Consider the following 24,985-nt stretch of genomic DNA (forward strand, 5'->3'; position numbering starts at 1 on the left):
ATACAGAAACATGTGGAATACGGTTCGGAGCCAGAGTATTGTTCTTAATAACTTTTGGCCGCTGCGACTTACTGCGACTATAACTGGCAGAACTCATTCTCACATCCAGTTTCTCCTGTGGCCGTATGGAGAAAAAATACAGCGCATTTTACCATTGAGGACATTAAAATGTAGAAAATAAACTTGTTAGTCCAGACGTTAAAATCAAGGAATATGAAATTCAGCAAGGCCATGAAATAGTCACTTTGTGGCTAATGTAGCCCGTGTAGTCTTAGGAAGGCCATTTCTGTGACATGGCCTGCTGTCCGCCTCCTACAAGGGGGACCTATATGCTGGGGTTTAAGGTGGCTGAGGCATGAGAAAGGGTGGGGGACCTGTGGTGTCTGGATTTGGCATTGTGCACCTGCCATCAAAATCCAGCCGGTGCCAGAGCGTCCACTGTGTGGCCCTAGGTTCTGGTGGCCCCCAACAAAGCCTCTCAGAAGCGAGTACTTGCTGCTTCAGGCCTAGGACATGGTGCCTCAGTCTTCACCCTGTCTTTATCGTCACAAAGTGTAGTTCCTTGTGCTTTTGCATACTTTTTCATAGACTTTGGGTTACTGCTTCTCACATGACTGTTGCTTGTGGATGTTCCCAGCTCTGTAGTCATGTTGAACACGACAAGCAAGGAGACGGTGTTCCCAGCTCTGTATTTATCAGTGTGATTGTGAAGCACCCATTAGCTCTGTGCCATTTGTTTCCTTCACCTTAGACTGTTTCCTCTTCTGTCCAACAGAGCCCATAACCGTATCCTCATGGTCTGTTGTGAGGATTAAGGGAGTTAATATAAGTAATCACGTGTCAGGTAGCATCATCACTACTACTGGCACTTCTTACATTATCCCTATAAAGTCGGCCAGTGGATCCGCATATCACCAGGGACGTCCCTTGGAGTCTGAAAGGTTAAGTGACTTGCCCAGAGCCCCACGGCTAAGTGCGTGGCAGAGCTGGGTTTGGACGGCGGGGCTGTGTGGCTGCGGGGCGCACGCTCTGCACTACAGCTTGGGGGCCTGGTCACCGTGTTCCTACAGTGCCGCTCTGTCCAAGGACAGAGTTAAAAGACGGTTCTGTTAAAGGCACTGGGTGCACGGCTGAGTATGTCTGACGCTTCTGCTGTGGTAATTATCGCACAGGGACAGGGCTGTATGGAAACAGCCAGTCATTGTCGCAGTCCCCAACGGTAGGAATTGTGATGGTTTTGTTTTCACTAGAGAGAGACAAACCCTAAGAGACTCTAATCTTCAGAAACAAACTGAGGGTTGCTCGGGGGGTGGTGGGTGGAGGGATCAGGTAACTGGGTGATGGACATTAAGGAGGGCACGTGATGTAGGAGCACTGGGTGTTCTACAAGACTGATGAATCACAGACCTGTACTTCTGAAACAAATAATACATTATATGTCACTTAATTTGAATTTACATTAAAAATTAAAAATAATTTCCAAAACAAAACAACAATGGTTTTGTTCTCCTACAGGTGCACTTCTTAAAAGAGGGATGTGGAGACGACAATATATGTAACAGCAACCTTAAACTAGAATATAAGTTTTGTACCCGAGAAGGAAATCAAGACAAATTTTCTTATTTACCAATGTAAGAATCACTCTGTCATCCTGGCAAAAATGACTGGCTTTGCAGTGGGTTACTGAAAACGTACTAAGGTCTTTGTCATTTTTGTTTTTGTGCATATGTGTATGTGTTTTATAGTCAAAAAGGTGTACCAGAACTAGTTCTAAAAGACCAGAAGGACATTGCTTTGGAAATAACCGTGACCAACAACCCTTCCGATCCGAGGGACCCCGCGAAAGACGGAGACGACGCTCACGAAGCAAAGCTCGTGGCCACTTTCCCCGACACTCTGACTTACTCAGCATACCGAGAACTGCGGGCTTTCCCTGTAAGTGGTTTCACAGCCGCTGGGAACAAACAACCCAGCCCCGGGGTTGGGGGGACTCAGGGTGTTGAGGGGAGGGCAAGCGGAGGGTAATCTCCTGTTTTACTGTTACAGGAGAAGCAGCTGAGTTGTGTTGCCAATCAAAATGGCTCGCAAGCGGACTGTGAGCTTGGAAATCCTTTCAAAAGAAATTCCAGTGTAGGTGATGCCTTCCCATCCCACATCCTGCCGTGTCCGGTGCCATGACAGGGTCGACACGCTTGGTCTGTGTTAATGTCTGTTTCTGTTTTTCAGGTGACTTTTTATTTGATTTTAAGCACAACCGAGGTCACCTTTGACACCACGGATCTGGATATTAATCTGAAGTTGGAAACGTAAGAATTGCTTCAACCTTTCCATTCAGAATTATCTCATGAAAACACGACCTGTCAATGAGTTGGCTCTGCTTCTGACTCATAAAAGGAGTGTAATTGTAAGGAGAAAACTGACTGTTAAAATGAAACCCTATTGTTTCCTTTTCATTTTCAGAACAAGCAATCAAGATAATTTGGCTTCAATTACAGCTACAGCCAAAGTGGTTATTGAACTGCTTTTATCGGTCTCTGGGTAAGTGTTTGTGTTTAGCATAACAAATCAGTGTTTAAAAGAACCGTTTACAATCCTCGCTAAAACTGGTGTTTTTTAATTTAACAGAGTTGCCAAACCTTCCCAGGTGTATTTTGGAGGTACAGTTGTTGGTGAGCAAGCAATGAAGTCTGAAGATGAGGTGGGAAGTTTAATAGAGTATGAGTTCAGGGTAAGTTTCAGCAGTTAGTCTTTTTTATGATCTATATCAAAGGCGAATATTTACTGTATGTGTTAATATATGTAATGTAATTTTAGTAAATGTGGATATGTAGCTTTAATATGTAATAGCAACATTAATAAAAATAAGCATGATAAATCCTCAGTTACAAGTGAGTTCACCAATGCGTATATCACATACTGGCTCACAGTAGAAGTTTTGTCCTTCACAATGGAGAACACAACTATCGTTCGACATAGGACTTGTTCAAAATCCAGTTTAGTTTTCGTGTATAAGTGGTGTAGGACAAAGGAATACCCCATCCCTCCCTTTTCCCCAGAGTCTGCCTGTAACATACAAATCTCAAAATAGTTGATATCTGGCTTTAGACTGTGTTGGGATTTCTTTCTTCCGTTGTGAGGTCCTCTCTCTTACGGCGTGTGGTTAACGTTCCCTCACATTTTACAAGCCCGGTGCCAGTGAGAAACACTCCTGCTTGCTCTGAAGCATTTCTAAGCAAGAATCACAGCGACTCTCAGTCCAGTTGGGTGAACACGAGGGCATGGTGCGGAGGGGGCTCGTGACTCCTCTGTGGGTTTGGGTCTGCGTGGCTCAAATCAGCCAAGACAGCACAGTGGCCGTGGTCTGAGATGGCAAGAACGTGCCCACCCCTGATGCCAGCAGGATGGGGGGCTGAGTTCCGCTCGGGGTGTCTCTCAGCATTGCAGACACGCTGGGATAGGTAGTGGCGGCGGAGGTCAGGACACCTGCATGGGTGTGGCTGCCACAGCGGTCCTGCCCCACACACACAGCTCACTCCTCATTTGGCTTTTGCCTGGGAAGCTGCTCTGTTCCCGGCTTGAACTCCTGATTCATGGCCTTTGTAATGGTTTTATTACCCCTCTCAGTTGCTACTCAACCCCCCTCCCCTGCCCTCCCTTGTGGTAGCGGACTGAGGCGGCTTCATTTTGGCAAAAGGAGGGGCTTCCTAGAAGCAGGTTGCTGGCGCGCTGCCACAGGACACACTCCTCTACAGGGCCGGGGAGGTTATAGAGCGACTCCCAGACCCCCGTGACCTTCCCTGTCGGGAGCGTGGCGTATCAAACAAGGCAGATTCTCTTGCTCACAGGAGTTGCCGGGTTGAAGGAGCAGTCCTCCGTCTCTGACCTTTCCTAGGCCTGCATCTCTGCTGTGGGCGCTGGGCTCTCTGCAGTCCAGCTCTGGAGCCTGTACTTTTCATCGTAGGGTCATGTTTTTTTCTCCCTGGCCGCAGGAGCGGCTACTTAATTTTAGAGTGAGAGACTTACCCGGAGATGTAATACGTATTATTTTCTTACAGGTAATTAACTTGGGGAAACCTCTTAAAAACCTTGGCACGGCAACCTTGAACATCCAGTGGCCAAAAGAAATTAGCAACGGCAAATGGTTGCTTTATTTGGTGAAAGTAGAATCCAAAGGATTGGAAAAGATTGCTTGTGAGCCACGAAGTGAAGTAAACTTCCTGAACCTAAAGGTACATCGATTTACCCTGTGTCTCTGTAGCGCATATAAGGGAAGCGAACTTCTGTGGGGGAAAATCCTTAATTTCCTGAGGAAAAGTGACAAGCGGTGTGCTGACTTCTTCTCTGGTGTCCCATCTTCTGTCATAGTTGAATAACCAAGTCAGGCTGAGGATTTCTGCTGATCAACTGCCATGACGGCACATCAGTCTGATCCAGGGCTTGTTGAAGGAAATGATGTTTTCTGGAGTTTTGGACCCAGTATGACCTATAAACGGGGCTGGGATGTGCTTCTGGGGTGGGCCAGTCAGTGTTCACCCCCCATAGAACCAAACTCATTATAGAAGAGATTGGCACTTTAGCAAGAGACCTTCAAAGCTTTCATTCTTATTTATTTTTTAAAAAGATTTAATTATGAGAGGGAGAGAGAGAGAGCAAGTACACAGAGGGAGCAGGAGAAGCACACTCCCCACTGAGCAGGGAGCTGACATGGGGCTCGATCCCAGGACCCCAGGATCATGACCCGAGCCAAAGGCAGATGCTCAACTGACTGAGCCACCCAGGCATCCCTCATTCTTATTTTTTAAAATAGCAAATATTTATCAAGTGTTGACTGTGTCTCAGGCACTGTGCTAAAATAAACATTTTATTTGCTTTTTCTCATTTCATCCCCTTGATAGTACTTCGAGGTGTTTTTTCTTATCCCTACCATTTCACAGATGAGAGAAGAGGGATTCAGAGAGATTAACGTTTTAAGACTCACTCAGCAGTCATGAGGCTGATTCTGCGTCCGAGCTCTGCTCTGTTTTCTTTTTTTTTTTTTTTTTAAAGATTTTATTTATTTATTTGACAGAGAGATCACGAGTAGGCAGAGAGGCAGGCAGAGAGAGAGGAAGGGAAGCAGGCTCCCTGCTGAACAGAGAGCCCGATGTGGGGCTCGATCCCAGGACCCTGGGATCATGACCTGAGCCGAAGGCAGAGGCTTTAACCCACTGAGCCACCCAGGCGCCCCTCTGCTCTGTTTTCAAAGCCTATACTCGTAACTGCATGCGCTGCCGCACGCGGACAGTCCTGGTTTATCATATGCTCCAGTGTGACCATCTGCTTCATTACCGCCCGTCTGTTTCTTTTCTTCTGTTTTTAATACTTGTGCTGAGGGCTGACTTTCAGTAGATCGCAGTGAGGGAGCTCCTCTGTTTAAGTGATGGTGTGCTCCGTGTTCACTGTTGGCAGCTTCTAGAAGGATCTTCTGTTCATCAACTGAAAAACGAGATGGTCCGTGACTCTTGATCCATCTTAAGGAAAATGCTATCTTAAAACTCCTTATGTGGATTAGTTTTCAGGACTCTACTTTGAATAAGTCACATACCAGTTCTTTTGCTTTTTTCCGTTTGTCAGTGTCATTTATTTGTTCAAGATGGGCGGACTTTTTACCATGAGTTAGTTACCAGGCTGGGTGCTAGGGACATAGGGATGAGATTTGATGCCTGATCTCAGGCTGCTCAATTTGGTGAGGAAACAGAAGAGCAAAGAAAGTCAAGTATCATATGGTCTCACTTATTTCTGGAGCATAACAAATAACATGGAGGACATGGGGAGATGGAGAGGAGAAGGGAGTTGAGGGAAACTGGAAGGGGAGATGAACCATGAGAGACTATGGACTCTGAAAAATAACCTGAGGGTCTTGAAGGGGCGGGAGTGGGAAGTTGGGGGAACAAGGTGGTGGGTAATAGGGAGGGCACGTACTGCATGGAGCACTGGGTGTGGTGCAAAAACAATGAATACTGTTTCGCTGAAAAGAAATAAAAAAAAAAAAAAGGAAAGCCTGCTTTCTCTGAGTTTTAAAGTCAGAGTGAAAATAAACTACTTCAGTTAATGAACTTGCAACGAGATTGGAACATTTGTAGATTTTACACTTATTTCTGTGGCTTTGGTGACAGGAGATGGGGAAATATTAATTGTTGATGGTGTGAATTTGGCATCATTTGGGAGAAGGTGCCCAAGAGGTCTATGCAGTAGTGACCATTAGATTCAGTAGAACTGTTTTGGATATAATTTCTTTTCAGGAGTCTCACAACTCAAGAAGGAAACGGGAAATTGCTGAAAAACAGATAGATGATAGCCGAAAATTTTCGTTATTTGCTGAAAGAAAATATCAAACCCTTGTAAGTATTTTTCAATAGCCGTGACTGTTGGACGAGATGGTGACAGGATGGTCTTCCCCACACTGTTGGATTTTATTTCATTTTTGGTTTTTTGTTTAGTTTTTAAAGATTTCATTCATTTATTTGACAGAGAGAGACACAGCAAGAGAGGGAACACAAGCAGGGGGAGTGGGAGAGGGAGAAACAGTCTCTCTGGTAAGCAGGGAGCCCGATGTAGGGCTCGATCCCAGGACCCTGGGATCATGACCTGAGCTGAAGGCAGGCACTTAACAACTGAACCACCTGGGCCCCCACTCTGTTGGATTTTAACTACCATCCTTTTCTCTCCAGAACTGCAGCACGAACGTGAACTGCGTGAACATAAGCTGCCCGCTGCGAGGGCTGGACAGCAAGGCTTCTGTCGTTCTGCGCTCGAGGTTATGGAACAGCACGTTTCTAGAGGTTCGGCCCTGCCATGAGGCTGTCCCCTAGAAGTCATTTGCCATCTCTTAGAACGTTTCTCAATTCCTTGATGCATTTGCTAACTTTGTCTCCGAACAGGAATATTCCAAAATGAACTACTTGGACATTCTCGTGCGGGCTTCCATCGATGTGGCCGCCGCCGCTGAGAACATCAAGCTGCCAAACGCAGGCACTCAGGTGAGCGGCTTCTCCACCTTCACACAGCTCAGAGCCCAGCAGGCCGCCTCCACCGGGAGCCCACAGCCTGAGGATGCGCCACCTTGGCATTCCTTCCCCCACACCACCGTGACTCCCAGTCAGGAGAAGTCCGACCATGCCCGAAGGGGCTGCCACTCCACGCTGCACTGTAACAGAATCACCGGGAAAAGAAGTATGCATGGGGCCCTCCGGTTCTGCAGGGCACGTGGTGGATTTGAGAGCCGCCGGGCCCGTGAAAGAAGGGGTGCACCTCCCATCTCTGTAGAAGCCCCAGGTTTTCTACTGTCCCTGATGCCATAGCCACTGTTGCAGTGTCCCCCAGGGATGGAAACCACCACTTTACGGAGTTGCTCATGGCATGTGTGGCCAGCTATAGTTCGTAGAAAAGATCTCTTTCTATATGAACCCAGGGTTGAATCTTACAAAGTCAGTCCCTGGTTATGCCCCTTGGAATAAGCCCCAAATAAGTCCTCTTTCTCAGCCACGTAGTAGCCTTTGGAATAATGGAAGGAAACTGGCATGCCCCTGGGATGGGTCTCTCATTCTGTTCAGAGCAAAGCCTCCAGCTCTTCAGGTACCCGTCAGGCCAGGCGCTCTCCATCCTGGGCTGACCCTAGTCGGGCAGTGTGACTTCTTGGTGGGCAGAGCACGGGTGTGTGATCTGCCTAGTCTGGCTCGCCCTGAGGCCCTTCCCTCCGGACACGGCGGCCCCACACTGCTCCCAGCCTAAGACTTGGTTTTTCACAGAAGATGGTGTTTGTACTTCCAGCAGCTATGTTTCTGTTCTGCTGAAGCTTGCAAGTGTTTTCAACAGGATGTGTTGTCAAGCGATAGCTCCCATATCCCATCCTTGAGCAATTTTTTAAAAATTCTAAATGCATGCCTTTAACTGTAAACCTCACATTTTAGGTGGATTGTTTGTGGCCCATCGTTTCAGTTGACAAAGTAGTGCTGAGTCTTGACCATTTGCCCTCTCTGAGCTTTCTCCTGCTGCAAGCTTTATCATTTTCAAAGCTGAGAAGCACAGCCTCTCTGTCCTCATCCGGGCAGTTGAGAAAATACTGAACAGAACTGGGAGCAGTGGTGGTGGGGACACTCTGGGAAGGATTCCTTGTGGAGGGGAGGGTCTGGAGCCCAAGGGGCCTTGTGTCATGCTCTTGAGATCTAATGCCTGCATGTCATGTGCCAGAATGTTTTGCAAAAGAGACTGAATGGAGAGAAAGGTGGTGACTTACTGTTCTCCACCTGGTCTCCTGATGTGCCTATGGACCTGTTCTGGCTTCGGTCATTGAGCCGGCTGAAAGTGCAGTGAGCCTGCTGAGCACTGGTTTTTGAAGACAGCGATCCCTGGCTGTTCAAATCTATCATCCACATCCGAAGACATTTGTCTGGAGCAAATGCTAACCTGGGCGGGATGCTGGGACAAGGGTTAAAAATCAGGACCATCCCAGACTTAACCATGACATCTGGTCACCCTGGCCTTAGATGCTGTCTGCCTGCTACTTCAGCCCACCTCCCTGCCTCTTACCAATAAGGCATCATAAGGGATCGTCCCCCAAGCCAGAGCCTCCCTGAGAAGCTCTTCTCTGCCCCTTTGACCGAGGCAGCAGTCATAGCTTTCTGTAACTTGAAACTGACAACCTGGAGAATCACTGGGTATTTAAGAGCTGGAAGGACACCACACGAGAGGGAAGGGACAGACATTAATAGCGCATTGATAAAATGTCTACAGTTTACTAGACTTTTTAACCTGTGTGTAGTCATGTAAACCTCAGAATGACGAGGTAGATGGACTCATTTTCCAAAAAAGGAAGCAGGCGCAGCAGGGGATGCCAGTGGGGTCCTGTATGGGAACCTGTAAACCCGTCTGGTTTTGGGGCTCCTGTTCTTAACTCTGTAAGTCCCCAGATCTCAAATTCAGATGAGAAAACAACCCAAGGAAGGTTATCTCTCCTTCAGGGTCACAGGACTGGCAGACATGTGGAGGGGAGACCAGACGGTGGGCTCCTAAGTCCTCCTCGGGTGCTCTTGTTGGCTGGAAGATGATGGAACTGGGGTACTGGTAACCAGTCTGGCGGCTGGGTCACACAGGAAAGTGAGGTTCTCTTGGGCCTTTCATGTTGGGGCTTGGAGAACTCATGCCTGCTCACGGGAATCGGGATCCCTGCTGTGATCCTCCTTGGTTTAATAATTGCTAGGTACGTGAGTGGATTAATGTCTTTATCTAGAGTGCATTTATTTTGAAAAGAGAGACATTTTCTTGCCTCCAGTCTTGTGGTACCTCTTCTATTGACTGATTGCTGAGCGACAATAGCTCCCATGTTCTACCTACAGGTTTCTTGAGTATTTTAAAGTGTACTTTTTCTGGGCCTAAAGATTTAAGCTTAATTTAAGTGTTATGATGCTTTCCTTTCTTATTCCCTCATTTATTGTGGGTTTCAGTTGTGTCTTTATCTTGGTTCCTCTGTCCTTTCCAGCCCAAAGATCATCTTTCTTTGGAGAGAGAAGCAAGGAGGTGGGGTTATTCAGCCTTGTCTTTTGGTCTTCATATTAAAACTTCCCCTTGCCCTTACTCTAATCCTGGCTTTAAAAAAGAAGGAAAAAATCCTATTTGTTTCCTTTATAACCCAACCAATTTTAAGAGTTTTTGTGTTCACTTCTTAATATGAAAATTTTAACACATTGTTAGAACAAAGTCCAGTAGAACTGGTCTCCTAACTAAACCAGATAAAATGGTTACATTTTAACACCAGTGAAATCCATCCAGTTTACAAGCACTTACTAAGGACACACTGTGTGCCTTCCCTGTACGAATGATAGAGAAGCACAAGTAATAAGATAAGCCTTGTGAACTGTTAAGAATTTCATGATTCACGGTGAACCAGGAGATAATTGTTGAATTGTTGAGGAAGGAATTGTTTATTGGTTGTATTTCTATATCCCTCACTTCATTCTTTTTTTTTTTTTTTTTAAGATTTTTATTTATTTGACAGACAGAGATCACAAGTAGGCAGAGAGGCAGGCAAGACAGAGGAGGAAACAGGCTCCCCACAGAGCAGAGAGCCTGATGTGGGGCTCGATCCCAGGACCCTGAGATCATGACTGAGCCAAAGGCAGAGGCTTTAACCCACTGAGCCACCCAGGCGCCCCCCCCCCCCTTCATTCTTAAGGAAGTTGGAAAAGAGTATCTGTTTCCTGGCTGTCAGAGATAAGAGAAAATATGGTAGGTGAAAGACACAGCATTTTTAGGGCAATGTGATTGTCGTCTTTCGGCTCTAAATTTGGAAAATTTGAGATATGGATCCTTTTATAAGATGAGTTCCTGATACAAGGACCACTCACTAAGGGAATGAGGTCTTTAACATAGTTTTGTGAAAGACATGAAAATACCTTCACGGAGTGATTTCTTACCCTGATGTGCAGTAAGAACAGAGGGTATGACGTTAGAGTGATTCAGGGCAACGATTCTGGCAGCGAGCAAGTGAATGAGGGGTAAGCCCTGCTCACTCATGATCGAACTGACTCATCAGCAGAGCTTTGGCCCCATTTCCCCTTCAAGGGGACATGATGGATGAGGTTCGCATGCATAGGTCATCCCTATGGAAATGCCTAGATTTTAAATCCCCTCCCCCCCAGATTGTTTTTGGAGTTGGAGTAATTGCTACTCACCTCAGCCTGTCACTGTCCATTAACAACAGCTGCTGTGGCAAGAAGTGACCAGGCTTCCCAGAGCTCTGGGCCGTTGGTCACGGTTGGCCTCCCCTGACCTGATTCTGAGGCTCCCTCCCCCTTTATTCCCAGTCCCCACTGGAGAATGACTATCCTACAGGAACAAAACTTTAGTTGACAGTTTCAGGAAACAAAATCTCGGCTGACTGGCCTTCCTCACCTTCCTGGACTACAGTGTAGCCTTACACCCAGCCTGGGTTTGCGGAGCCCCTCTGCCCTTTAAGTGTGTGGCCCTGCCCCTGGCTTCAGTCCTCTGTCTTTGATGCCCAGTGAGTTGTTCTAAAAGGCTCCCAAATCTGGTTTGAATGGTAGCCAGACCTGGGGCTAGATCTCCCAGCTGGATTTCCATACACAGTCTCCCCCTCCCCCACCTCATACTGTTGGATTGCTGCCATTATACGAATGGTTTTCCCTGTTACCAGCCATTTGAAAGGCTCTGGTACACGGTCTGATTATAAAAGCCGATTCTCCTGCCATGGACCATTCTCCACTTTCCACTTACAGGTTTAACAGTTTAGGCTTAAATATGAGGATGGCCCTTCCAGGTTGTCCCCTTGCCCCCAGGACGTAGTCTATGCTTCCTTCTACTAGATAGGCAGAATAAGTGATACGGAGCTGGCTCATTAGGGGTTTTGTTTGGGTTCACAGTAGGGAGGCTTACTGATCCCAAGTGCCCTCTTTTATCACTGCTTCCACTGTTCTTCCCATTTCCAGGACACCCCTGTGCTAGACCTAGTCATGTCAAGAAAGGGTTGTTCTAGCTTAAAGCTGGGGTGCCTGTCGGGGGAAGGGAGGTGACGGGAAGTGAGCCACGGGGCACCCCTTCCCTGGGGGTAGGGCTGGCTGGCAGTTTGAGCCAAACCTCACTGAGAGCATAACAGGAAACACAGTAGCTGATAAAGGTGTTAGAGTCAGGAGAGCAGGCTGAAAAGGGACTTCTGCGTTCTTTAATGTTCCAAGAAAAGCAGTTCTCTTGCTTCAAAGTATATTCTAAAGTCAGATGAGTTGAGAAGCTGTTTTCTGGTGTGAGTAGAAAAGGGAGTATTTAGTGAAAACTTTTTGTTAAAGCCGAATGTAGGCAGACGTGAAAGTCTTTTTAGGCAGCATCCGGGACTGACAGGACTGGACTGAAACCACTTCTCAGAACTTAATGGCTCCTACTTTTTGTTTATCCTTCACTTTACATTCTCTTAAGTCAGAAATACCAGAAACTTCGAACTGGAAGCTCTCTAATCTACTAGTTTATGAAATCCTACTTGTAGCAAACACCAGGTCTTTCAGGAGCTTTGAACAAATAGTCTCCTGGGATTATGGAAATCCACTAAAGGCACAGAACCGAGTTGTTGCAAATTGCCAGAAGCAACTTTTTAGATTTCTGAATAAACACCACTTCTGTTTAATCGATATTTGCCAACTACCAAATGTCTAGAGCTTAGGCTTCTTATCAGCTACTGTTTACAGCTCGGAGTTACCTCTGAAAGAAAGGGTCTGCTCTGTCCAAATACACTGTCGGAGAGCACGCACCAGGCCGTTCAAGGAGATGCTATTGTGCGTGACGATCCTTCATTAGCCATCCTAAGGGGACGCGTTACCGTGCTGTCAGCACTGCAGCTCTGTCCCTATTTTTATTTTTCACAACATCTTTAAAGTCCAAGTGAGGAATATAGGCTAATTCTACATAAAATGGCCCCTTTATTTCCACTACTGAAAATGCAAAGGGAAAGTGACTGTTCTCAACAAGATACCAGGTTATACAGAAGCAGCAAGATGGGCTGTATATTGACGATTGTTGAATCTTGGAGATGAAAAAAAATGCTTTATTACACAATTACTTTGATTCAATACAAAAGTTTTAAAAAGATGAGTTATCAGAAATAATAATAGCTTTGTCAAAACACAGTCCAGCATTTTCCAGGTTCTGGGAAAAGATCTCACATCGGAAAGGCATCTCATTCCTCCACAGGCCGCACTGTTCAAAATGTGTCTGGAAGCAGACTTGGAACTATAAATGCCTGGTATTCTCACCTGCCTTACAGTGGCGCTTGCTTTTATGTCCCATAGATACGTGTGACTGTGTTTCCCTCCAAGACCGTCGCTCAGTATTCAGGAGTACCTTGGTGGATTATCCTAGTGGCTATCCTTGCTGGGATCCTGATGCTGGCTCTCTTAGTGTTTATACTATGGAAGGTAAGTCCTATTTGGCATTTGAGAGCTAACGACCTAATTTTTATCTCATGCTTTTTAAAAGAGTGAATTTACACTGACAGAATCTGTATATTCCTTTGTATTGCTTCCCTTTTCCCAACATTTCATTATGAAACTTTGCCAACATGAAGCAAACTTGAGAATTTTACAATGAACACCTGTATATCTACCTCGTACCTGAAATTTAAAAGTATTTGTATATTAAAAGGAGTTTCTTAAATACATTTTGGTGCTTATCACATAACTTAGCATGTTTGGCAAATACCAATTTAAAAAATGTTACCGCTTCAGCATTTTCTTTATCGAAAATTCTGAATCGAAGCCAAACTGCTGGCTGTCACATTAATCTGAACTTGTATCCTTGTTAATTTGAACTTCTGTAAAGAAATGTTCGTGGTAGCCATGGGGGCTTGTGACAGCTGCAACTAGATTAGGAATAGAAAAGCATGAAATTCATAACGCCAATGCAAGGGGGTCCTCATTGCCTCTGTCAAACATGAGGAAGATCTGGGTTTAATATGACGTTCTTCATTAGAATTTGGTCCTGCAAGTAAAATTAGTATCTTCTCTTGGATTTCTGCCAATAAACAGTCTATATTATAAAAATGTATCTAGGAGATGGATGCATACTTTTGTTGGCAAAGATTATGACCCATAGAGTTTGGATTATTCTAAGTGACTAATGAAGGTTCACAGTCCCTTATCGACAACTATAAACTGCAGAAAACTCTGAAAGCTGAAAGTTCATAATGACTTATTTGGCTGCAGAACTGGACAACATGTGAAGAGAAGCTATTTGTATTCTTTATCCTTTGTTTAATGGTTCTGCTGCGAAACAAATAATGTTTTGGTTAGAGTAGCTTTATGCATGCAGCATTTTACTTTTCTAAAATGCCAGAATTCTAGATTTCCACACCTCTCTGGTCCAGAGGATTTTGGATTAAATGATTATAAGCCTCTACCAACAGTCTGTAGGATCAGACCATCTTTATCCTTTCCCTTGGACCCAATAGTATAACTGACAAAGATTCCAATACTGTCACTTTCAAATATTGGGCATATTTTTATTTTTCCAAGCAACTGCCTTTTACCAGTCTGAGCGAGTTTTCTGGTATTCTCCAAATGTGTGATTCGGAGCTTGGTGACTGCTCATGCCAAGACTCTTCCTTGCATTGGGTACTGGCCAGTCTTACTGCTGACATCCCCTCTAGGCAGCTGGTTTCTCTGGTCAGCACAGCCAGCCATAGGAGATGCTCTGAAAATTATTCTGGTATCAAAAACTGAATTTGAAATTTATTATTTGAGGATGGCTTTTGTGTGTTTTCTGGAGGAGGTCAAAAGGATAGTCTTCTTCAGAGCAGGTCCTACTGGCAGTCTTTAATGAGGGTGAGACATAGCTATGGGGTGAGAGTTAAAAAAACACCCACGCTCTATAATTTTAGGCAAATCATTTCATCTTCCTGGGGCACTGGTTTGCTTTCACTTTTTAGTGACTGGACCGGACTATATAATCTCTTGGGTTGTTTGTAGCTCTAAAGTATCCAGAACTCACAAGTGAACCCTTATCAACCCCCTATGAACCCTACACGAAGACCACTTTTATTACTTTACTGAAACTTTTCTTTCTCAAAATGAACCATGCATTTTCATGTATTAAAATCATGGAGCTTAAGGGCCAGAAAGGACTCCAGTTCAGTGGCCATTAAACTGGGTTTGCACATCCACGTAGGTGCCAAGATTAAGCTAGGTGCTGCAGCTAGGGCCAACATCCCCGCTTCAGCCAGAGTCATTCTGATATTATGTGCTTTATTTATTTGATGAGAGACAGACAGTGAGAGAGGGAATACAAGCAGGGGGAGTGGGAGAGGGAAAAGCAGGCTCCCTGCCACGCAGGGAGCCTGATGGGGACTGGATCCCCAGACCCCGGGATTATGACCTGGGTTGAAGGCAGACACTTAACGACTTAGTCACCCAGGTGCCCCTGATGTTATCTGCTTTAAATACTAGGATATTGCAGAGGGTTTTGTTTGGAGGTAAAGAGGAAAGTCCTTCCTTCAGGCTGGTCTAGTCACCTTCATTTTGCCAACAAGGATGCTCATGCCTGTGGATGGTAAGAATGCTGCCAGGCTGGAAGCAGGACAAGGACATTTGGTTCCCTATCGACCCGCATGTGTTACTTGCAAGTTGGCTGGGTGTGTTCACTGTGTATTAGATGGAGGGAGTCACAAGTAGACATCAAGATAAAGGGTAAAACTATGATAATGGAGCTGTTAGGAAGCCGCAGTAGCCAGTGGGAGACATGTGGCTACTGAGCACTTGGCATGTGGCTGTTGCCACGAAGGTATTTATTTATTTATTTGTTAGAGCGAGCGCAAGCACAGGTAGACAGAATGGTAGGCAGAGGCAGAGGGAGAAGCAGGCTTGCTGCCGAGGAAGGAGCCTGATGTGGGACTCCATCCCAGGACGCTGGGATCATGACCTGAGCCGAAGGCAGCCGCTTAACGAACTGAGCCACCCAGGCGTCCCTACAAAGGTATCTTTGATTTAACTTTGAATACCCACATGTAGTTCGTAGTTACCATGCCGTACGAAACATCTAGATTTTCACTTTAAGGAGTGGCCAGACTAGGAAGCAGAGTTTTCCAGGAGGGCAGACTTATTTGACCAAGCTGATTCCAAAGGGTAGTTCTCTACAGCCTTACAAACAAGTAAATAGAAGAGGTCCTCCCTCGTCGAATGAAGGAAATTATAGTAAAAAGGGGAATTACATCTCTGTTGATTGAGAGTGACCTACCCTGAGGACCACAGGTTCCTACCACTTAACGGTTACCTGGTGGGTTAGAATTTGGGAACATGACAGCTGTCATTCTTTCATGATGGTGTATTCGAATTTATATCATGATTTACCCACAAATACAAAGTCCTCAAGTAGACAGCAGCGATTCCATGAAACATCCTGTGAAAGGCAGAAAAATGCCGTATCTATTTGATTTGGACTTACGCTAAATCTTGGTGAACTTCTTTGTCGCAGAAGTCAATCTTTTGCCTATTTTAGAGTTCATGTTCTCCTGCATGAGGAAACCACCCAAAGCTACAATCAGACGGATATATGATTTTCCTTTTAGGATGATTTTTTTTGTCCTCAGGATATTGGTTACAGATGGAAAAACCAATTAGCGAATTAATGTCATCTGGTTAAGTATCAGGCCAGAGACCCATGGTAATCAGTTCGGTTTGGCAGCTGTTCACTTCTGGTTGATCCATAAGTGGTCTCTTTGTAACAAGCTATTATTGGTTGATCCATAATTGGTCTCTTTGTAACAAGCTATAACTAGAAAACAGGTTACAATCTGAGATTTTTCTTTTGTTTCTTCTACACAAAACTGTAAAACTGACTAAATACCTTGCTTCCTTATAGTGTGGTTTCTTCAAGAGAAATAAGAAAGATCATTATGATGCCACCTATCACAAGGCTGAGATCCATGCTCAGCCGTCTGATAAAGAGAGGCTTACTTCTGATGCATAGTATTGATCTACTTCTGTGGTAATTGATCAATGTTTTTTCATTGCTAGCTGTGGGACCCGCTATGGTTGTGGTGGCTAACTTTAAGAGCAACAGCTTGCTGTGTGTGTCCCATTAACAGATGTTTCCAAATGTCCACACTGGCTTGCCTTGCTTGGATTTATTTTATTTCACTTGAAAGCTCAGTTTTGTTTGTGTTTTAGAAATGCACAAAGAATCTTTTGTTGCAGGTGAGTTATTTTGTGTTGTTAAATGTCACCCACAGCAATGAAGATGATTGGAATCTATGTACACAAAAGGAGGCATTAGACCTCCCTAGGAGCCCAGTTTGCCACGTGTTGTCAACCCAGTATATAGCATCCCACTTGGAATTTCAAAGGTGAATAAGAAATCACTGCAGATTTCTTGTCCACTTTGGGATTTTCCACAGATAGAAGCTTGTGTTGACTGCCTAATTAACCTGTTGCATGTTGGAAACATTGTGTTTCTCTTGAGAAGGCTTCCTTACTGTCCTTTCTGATCTTGCTATAAAGTGAAGGGGGAAGGCTTGGAATGCTTTTGTTGCTCAGAAATTGTTTTATGCTCGCTAAGCATGCGACTTCCTTTTCCTGCATATCTACTCCGGGTCAAAGACCACTACAACAAACTATGAATGTGTTGACCTGGTGGACACGATGGCCAATTTCAGAAGATTGCTCTTTACCAAGTGATCTTCATTATACAAAATTCTAATATAAAAATGCTCTGGATAGTTACGGTTTCAATATGTTGTAATGGAGTTTGACCTTGTTTCATGTTCCTAGAGATCTTACTCAACTTTGGGTCTTGGTTGATTTTAAGTTCGTGTTTTGCTTCCCTTGTTTGTAAATCCATGGAAACAGGAATTGGTGGTAATTCCTTTTTCCATTTATGTGGGCACGAGGGGATGGAATTATTCCTATAATCCCTTTCCATGACACTGTCACGACGAACCCCAGCCTTTCCATTTCAGTTCTACATACCACCCTTGACTTGCTTTTTTTTTTTTTTTAAAGATTTTATTTGACAGAGATCACAAGCAGGCAGAGAGAGAGGAGAAAGCAGGCTTCCCGCCGAGCAGAGAGCCCGATGTGGGGCTCGATCCCAGGACCCCAGGATCATGACCTGAGCCGAAGGCAGAGGCTCTAACCCACTGAGCCACCCAGGCGCCCCAACTTCCTCCTTTTTTTAAATGAAGCAAGAGCCACATTTTGTAATAGGTATTTTGGCTTTTTGCACAAAATAATAAAGGAGTCCAATATGGAAATGGCCTTACAACAAAACTTCTTGGTCCATTTTTCCTAATGATTTAATGATGACTGAATCTAATTTTACTTTGCCCCATGACATTTTTATAACCTCATTCAACATAAATGTTATTTTCTTATTACATGATACACATTAACCATTCCAAGTATCTTCCTCATCCTCCTCCTAGCTGCATTTTTAAATCAACATATCTTTTCCATGAAACATATTTTATTCATTTAAAAATTTCAATTTGATTAAAAATTTTCCTGATATGTTCTCCATAGAAATCTACTTTGGATCAGATTGAATATTTTTAAAAAAATGAATAAAATATATATTCATAAATAATTTAAGTGTAAATGTCTTCTGCAAAAAAAAATACTAGGGATGCTCTGAAATTCAGTGGCATACTTTCCTCAAGTTCTCTGAGGTACCTGATTTTATTATAGGACACAGTTACTACATGATTTAATGAAACGGCTTAAATTTGGAAGCACAACAGGAAATCCACACAGTGTAAATTACCCTATAGCTCATGAGAGATGTGTACTTAGCCTCGGAGGAGAGAAAGTTCTTAAACTGACTCATTTGAACACTGGCATAGTCAAATAGTAATCTGTAAAAATACTGGTGATTTGGTTTCATTGTTTAGTGAGACAAGGACACAAAATAATCTTTAGTTCGTGGCCTTTAAAAAGATTGTTCTTTAACATCTAATCTAAAATTGAGATCTTTTTAACAGAGTATTGTGATTATAAAAAATGGAAGCACTGTTCCAGAGCTCTGAAATTGTTAGTAAAGAGGCAGCTTACTACATTGTTATAAATGTAGACAAGATGGAAAAAACGGACTTTCCTTCTAGTTTTACAGCTGTCTTCTCTTGCGCTTATCCCCAATGGCTGTTGTCTTTTCAACCTGCTCGTTCCTTCTTAAAAGAAACCATGTCTTTTTTCCCTTTGTCCAGAGGTGGGCGTAGCTGAACAGGAAGCTTAGACATTCCCATTTCGTGCACTTGCTTTTCTTGCAGTCCTTAATTTATTTCTGCTTTTCTCTCCCCTTGATCAGTGCGGATTCTTTAAACGCTCCAGGTACGACGATAGCGTTCCCCGATACCACGCTGTGAGGATCCGGAAGGAAGAGCGGGAGATCAAAGATGAAAAATACATCGATAACCTTGAAAAAAAACAGTGGATCACAAGGTGGAATGAAAATGAAAGCTACTCCTAAGAGGGGCCAAAAAAAGCTTCCCAGTACCCAAACTGCTTTTCCCCGCCCAACTCCGACATCTAAGTGAACTTGCGAGCCTGCTCAATCCCTGAATATTGATTTCAGACAGACTACGCCCAGTACGAACTTGGACAGTTTTCACTGTGGACGCTGACGTGTAGCCTGGGGCTCTCTGGTCTGGCACAGCCGAATTTAAGACTGTTGGAATGGAGTTTTCTTTAACTGCCTTAATTTAACTTTCCGAGTTGCCTCTGTTTTTGGTGTGGCTGACTTGCCTGCGCCCCCCGGTAGGGCCTCCCCCGCGGTGCTCCCGCCCTGTCCTCCCCCTAGCACAGCTGAAGACGGCCCCGGTCACGGTCACTGCGCTGACAGGCCGGCCACGCTCATTGCCACTGCCTCTGCACGCCTCCCTCCCCTAGGACAGGAGAGCGGCAAGGGAGCAGCGGGAAGCACCAGACCGTGCCCTCGGCTAGCTGTGTCTCATTTCAGAGTGCTACCTTCAGTGCAATGTGCAATTGGTGGTGTTGCCATCCTGCCATCTGTCCCCATTTCCTAGATGTGTGAACGCTCCTCCCACCAGCTAACATACAGCTTTCACCCTTCCTGCTCAGACACACAGGTGCAACAGACTTGAATGCTACTTAGACTTACTTGTATATGCTATTTATTTTTTTTTAAACAACCATTTTGTCACTGACAGGCCAAAGATTCTCCACTTTACCCTTCCAGTTGGATTGAACAATCAGAATCAGAACACGGGAGGTCATGGGTTTGAATTTCATGCAAAAAAAAAAAAAAAAGTCCATTTTAAGTTATTACATCTCCCTTCCTGACAGCCCTCACCCCCTTCTTCCAGACCCAAACTGTTTCAGAAAGAGGAGTTAACCGTAAGATGCTCAATTCTTATCGGAAAGCGCATATTTTTGAGTTTAGAGCCCTGTGTGAGGTCTCCTGCACCCTTTTTGCTGTAACTTTCAGGAACTCTTGGAAATAATGGGTTGGTTTGCTGGACTCGGGTGCGGTGTAAGCCCTGCTGGCCACACTGTACCATCAGGACTTGAAAGAGAGGGTTGGTGCCTATGGTGGGTCCAGACGGATCCAGTGCGAGACTACTGAGTATCTGATCCCGGAAGTCAGAACATCACGGCTTTTATGTTGCTAAATGTTGGAACCATTTAATCAGTCAGTTCTGGTTTTTGTCTCCTCCCCTATCTGTCGTCCCTCACATTACTTTGGGACTGCGCTAACTACAGTTTTCAATGGTTTTAATTGTAAAAATGAACTGGCAGAGGAGGAAAACATTTCTATACATTCAAGAGACAATGAACAGATAGGAAATCTGAATTTTTAAAAATTAGTGTACTTCAAAATGTTAAGTTAGATGGGGAATAATAGCAAACAGGTGCTAATTTGTTGGAACAAAATTGTTGCTTCGGAGTTTTTTTCTTTACAGAAATTGTATGCTCTGAAGATACTAAGGACATTATTCTCATTGTACTTTGGAACTTTCATTCACAAAGATGGTTTTACAAATGATACTTTGTTTACAGAAATATCTCTAAAACAGGTCATACCAGTGTTTGAAATCTAGGTTTCTTGCTTAGGTAGGTACCTTGTAACCAAATGCACTGGCTTTATAGGTTGCCACGGAGCTGGTATTTTGAAAGTGTCTGTAGATCTTTGTTAGAAAACAAACAAAGAATGTCGTAAAACGGAAGAGGTGGAAGGCTGGTCCAACAACAAGGAACATCGTGGTGTTTGTTAAAAATGTCATCTCAAGTCAAGTCACTGGGTCTGTTTGCATTTGATACATTTTAATACTAAGTAGCACTGTAAAATTATGATTAGAAAATACCTGTGGATATTTGTATAAAAGTGTGAAATAAATTTTTTTATGAAAGTGTTCATTGCTTAGTAACACAGCATTATATATGTGAAACTCTAAAATTATAACCTTATTTTTTATTTAATGAAGGCTAACTCAAGTTTTTGAGATTTCTTCTTTGATTGAAGGTTTTCTTTTTTTCCTTTGGGCTCTACTGTTCATTTTCTTTTGACATCAACTGATCTGAAAGATGGCCTTATTTGAGATCCCTACAAATTGGGAGATGTCGTTTAGCAATGATACCATGGCATAAAGAGTAAGAATTCTTGTGGCAAAGTTGCTCTCTTCCGAGAAGATATTTTGGACGTGAGAGCAGTTTGGCTGTGGCACTATTGATCACCAAGGACTGATGTGGTTGAACTGACTGGCCTGAAAATATTTTCTTCACCAAAGTTTTCTGTTTAGATTTATAAGCAATTTTATGAACCTTCTTTAGCTAGAGTATCACAATCTAAATGAAACTAAGGCATGGAGATAGAGCTCAGATATTATAGCAAACAGCTTGCCCTGTCCCAAATAAATTTCCAATGTAAAATGTATCATCTGTCTAGTAAACTAAGTAATAGTTTTCTACTAAGTATTATATAGTGAATCTTGGTTCTTTGAAGATCAGACAGGAATGTCTGATGGGTACTTTCACATGACAGACCAGTGTGAACCTTTATTCACAGTCCCCTGGACCATGGCGTAGGTTTCCTGCGCTGGACATCATGGCAATACTTGATAGGATTATATCCCTTCCTCTCCCTCTTAAAAATCCTACAGGAATGCCTAGGAGTGACAGTAGAAGATAAATAGGAATATCCTTGGATCCATTTACAAACACTGACATTTTGCTGCTGGTTGCCCAGTCTCACACTGGGTCATGCCTTTGGGGCTGGGACTGTTCTGGAATGTGGGGCAGATATAAGTGGTAATACTTTAAATTGTCCAGACTAGGGAAGTAAGGGTGAGATCAAGCCTTCTACCCTACATGACAACATCGTAATGAGAACTGACCCCTGGCACACTACCTCATGAGAGGACAATGTGGGAAGACAGATTGGGGTTAATAGACTGTTCTGTTTTAAAGGAAGAAAAGAGTGAAATGCTCTAGGTGCCTGGGTTCCAGATAAGTACAGCCTGAAGGCTGAGAAAACTAATGAGAGTTGCAATCAGAAGCTATAGCATAAAGTAAATGGCTGAAGGCAGTTCCTTAAGACCAAAGGGTAGGGTCTAATCGTGGTTCAACCAGTGAGGAAAAAGCAAGGTTCAAAGAGATGAAGAAAATGAACTTAAGAAGGATCTCAAAACAGGAACTACCACAAAAAAGTCAGTAGGTCTCTGTTCTTCCACTAGTTCCTGTTTATGAGCACAGGGCGAGTGTTTTTTCTCCTGGACCTTTAAAAAACAGGTTTTGCTGACTCTGAAAGGCATCTGGCCCAGCTGTTAGGATGGGGGAAAGTGCTGAACACCAGTGGCTGAGGCCAGGTCTGCAGAGGCGTTAACCAACAGACCCCAAGAAATCTAGAAGAAAAGTTGTAGGGGGATTCATGGTTAAACACTCTAAGTGAATTAGAAGACAGAAATCAGGAAAAAACTGGTCTAGCACAAGGGTAGACCACATGCCACACGACACATACCCAACCAGGGAATGGTTAATGAGGACACCGGAGTGAAGGAGTCAAGTGCAATTCCTGTAGAGTCAGCAGAGCTTAAGGGCCTCGGTCACCTCTTCGCCCTCTCCCCCAAGCCATCTCTCAGACTGTTCCAGGGAAACAAGCAGCGACAGACCCACGTTAACAGAGGTCAGATAAAATTTTACTATTCATACTTCTAGAACATTCACAGTCTCAAACTACAGGGATAGCATGTACTTCTTTCATTATCCAGAGCTTAGTGCATAAGTAAATAACCAGTAGACAGGTGTGAGTGTTAAGATCCTGTCATTGTGGGGTGCCTGGTGGCTCAGTGGGTTAAGCCTCTGGTCATGATCCCAGGCTCCTGGGATGGAGCCCCACATCAGGCTCCCTTCAAGGATCCTGCTTCCCCTCTCTGCCTACTTGTGATCTCTGTGTTACATAAACAAAACCTTAAAAAAAATCCTGTCATTGTGAGGTGTGCCTGGATGGCTCAGTCACTTGAGCATCTGACAGTTGTTTTTGGCTCTGGTCATGATCTCATGGTCATGAATCCAGACCCGTGTCGGGCTTCATTCTCTCTCCCTCTACCCCTCCCCTCATGTGTGCTCTTTCTCTCTCAAATCTTAAAATCCTGTCACTGTGAAAGAGACAGGTGTAGTTTAATAACTGTTAGATGAATGGAAAAAGAAGATAGGGTCTATATGATCTATGGAATATTATGCAGCCATAAAAAGAGATCTTGCCATTTGTGACAACATGGAAGGAGCTAGAGGATATAACGCTAAGTGACATAAGTCAGAGAAAGACAAATGCCATATGATTTCACTTAGATGCAGAATATAAAAAAGCAAAGTAGAGACGGACACATAAACAGAGAACAAACTGGTGGTTACCAGAGGGGAGAAGGGTATAGAGAGGAAACAAGAAAATCATAAAGGAGAGTGGGAGGTACAGGCTTTCAGTTTTAGAACGTGTAAGTCACAGGAATGAAAGAGACAGCATAGGGAATACAGTCAATAATGTAATAGCATTTTATGGTAAATGGCAGCTACACTTGGGTTGAACATGACAATGTATGGAATCATCTAATTACTATGTTGTACACCTGTAACTAATGTAACACCGTGTGTTAACTGCACCTCAATAAAAAACAAACAAGGGACACCCATCTGGCTCCGTCAGTTAAGTGTCCAGTTCTTGGTTTTGACTCAGGTCATGATCTCAGGGTTGTGAGGTTCAGCCCTGCATCAGTCCCTGCACTGGGTATGAAGCCTGCTTAAGCTTCTCCCTCTGCCCCTCATCATCTCTAAAAACAACAACGACAACAACAACCCCAAATTCTCTATTACTACAGTCCTTCCCTCCCCAACATCTTTTATATGGCCTGTAAGAATGAGAGAAGGTCTTAAACAAAAGTAGTATTTTCTTTTGACATAGTCATTTTTTGGTATAAGCATGCAATAGTTTGAGTTTCCTCATTATGTGAAGCTATTTATAATTCATTCACTTATTTACATATTCATTAGTTGTAGAGAAGTCTTATAGTACCCATTACAGGCCAAGGTCTGTGTCTGGGGATGGAAATACAGAAGTAACACAGACATGGTTCTTGCTCTTGGGGAACTTATGTGATAATATTTGATTTAAAAAAATGGATGGACATCACAATAGCTAATTTATTTGTACTTTTAAATAAAAAATGCAGGGGCGCCTGGGTGGCTCAGTGGGTTAAAGCCTCTGCCTTCGGCTCAGGTCATGATCTCAGGGTCCTGGGATTGAGCTCCGCATCAGGCTCTTTGCTCAGCAGGGAGCCTGCTTCCCTCTCTCTCTCTCTGCCTGCCTCTCTGCCTACTTGTAATCTCTGTCTGTCAAGCAAATAAATAAATATAAAATGCACTGCCATTTGTCTATGCAGTGATATTACTTCCTGTTTTACACAGAAGGGGCCAAAAATCAATCACAATTTGCAAAAAAGTTGTTTCCAAAGAGTAAAATAACATAATGGCTGCTTTCAGTAGGAATTAATTTGTGTTCTTTTCCTTTCTTTTAACTCAGTGTGTAATAAAATACTGGAATACTTAAAAGACTCTAAGAAAAATTTTTAAATAAAACAGATGGAAATGAATCCACTTTAAGTAGCAGAATTTAAAATCTTGCCTTATAGTATCAATGGTTAACATATAAGGTCAGTACCTGATGCTATGTGAGTGGAACGTGCCTCCAGAACCAACCCCAACCCCAGAAAATCTGGAATAGACACTCCACCTGGGCTACACCGTTGAATTTCTAAGGAACATTTAAGAAAAAAACCCAATGCCTAGACTACACACCAGACTGACTATCAGAATCTCAGGCTGGGACCCAGGCATCAGCACCACTGAAGGATCCCAGGGGACTCAGAGTGTAGCCGAGTCAGACACTTGTTTAGGAGTCATTGGATGGCCTGAATATTTATGGAAAGGGCTCTGCCCTGCATGTGGAAATG

General features: G+C 43.9%; 1 protein-coding gene and 1 long non-coding RNA gene across 4 annotated transcripts in view; one reads left to right on the top strand and one right to left on the bottom strand.

The window, feature by feature from the left end:
• The window catches only part of ITGA6 (integrin subunit alpha 6), a 72,644-nt gene extending 52,312 nt beyond the window's left edge, over positions 1-20,332 (top strand). For 2 of the 3 annotated variants that reach the window (XM_046019045.1, XM_046019043.1), the window contains 12 exons: positions 1,516-1,631; positions 1,746-1,935; positions 2,047-2,130; positions 2,227-2,306; positions 2,461-2,538; positions 2,626-2,728; positions 4,056-4,229; positions 6,282-6,380; positions 6,711-6,821; positions 6,921-7,019; positions 12,831-12,956; positions 18,832-20,332. In XM_046019045.1, the coding sequence (XP_045875001.1) occupies positions 1,516-1,631; positions 1,746-1,935; positions 2,047-2,130; positions 2,227-2,306; positions 2,461-2,538; positions 2,626-2,728; positions 4,056-4,229; positions 6,282-6,380; positions 6,711-6,821; positions 6,921-7,019; positions 12,831-12,956; positions 18,832-18,993 (1,422 nt within the window). In that variant the 3' untranslated portion in view covers positions 18,994-20,332. Of the gene's footprint in view, positions 1-1,515; positions 1,632-1,745; positions 1,936-2,046; positions 2,131-2,226; positions 2,307-2,460; positions 2,539-2,625; positions 2,729-4,055; positions 4,230-6,281; positions 6,381-6,710; positions 6,822-6,920; positions 7,020-12,830; positions 12,957-16,392; positions 16,519-18,831 lie in introns of all 3 variants that reach the window. The other variant, XM_046019044.1, reaches the window with a different exon arrangement.
• On the bottom strand, positions 18,442-19,721 carry LOC123950725. The gene is made up of 2 exons (XR_006820279.1): positions 19,645-19,721; positions 18,442-18,939 (listed from the first exon to the last, which is right to left on the bottom strand). It is a non-coding gene; the product is annotated as an uncharacterized LOC123950725 (long non-coding RNA).
• Positions 20,333-24,985: the final 4,653 nt, after the last annotated feature.

Source organism: Meles meles, chromosome 9 (genome assembly GCF_922984935.1).
Source record: "Meles meles chromosome 9, mMelMel3.1 paternal haplotype, whole genome shotgun sequence".
NCBI lineage: Eukaryota > Metazoa > Chordata > Mammalia > Carnivora > Mustelidae > Meles > Meles meles.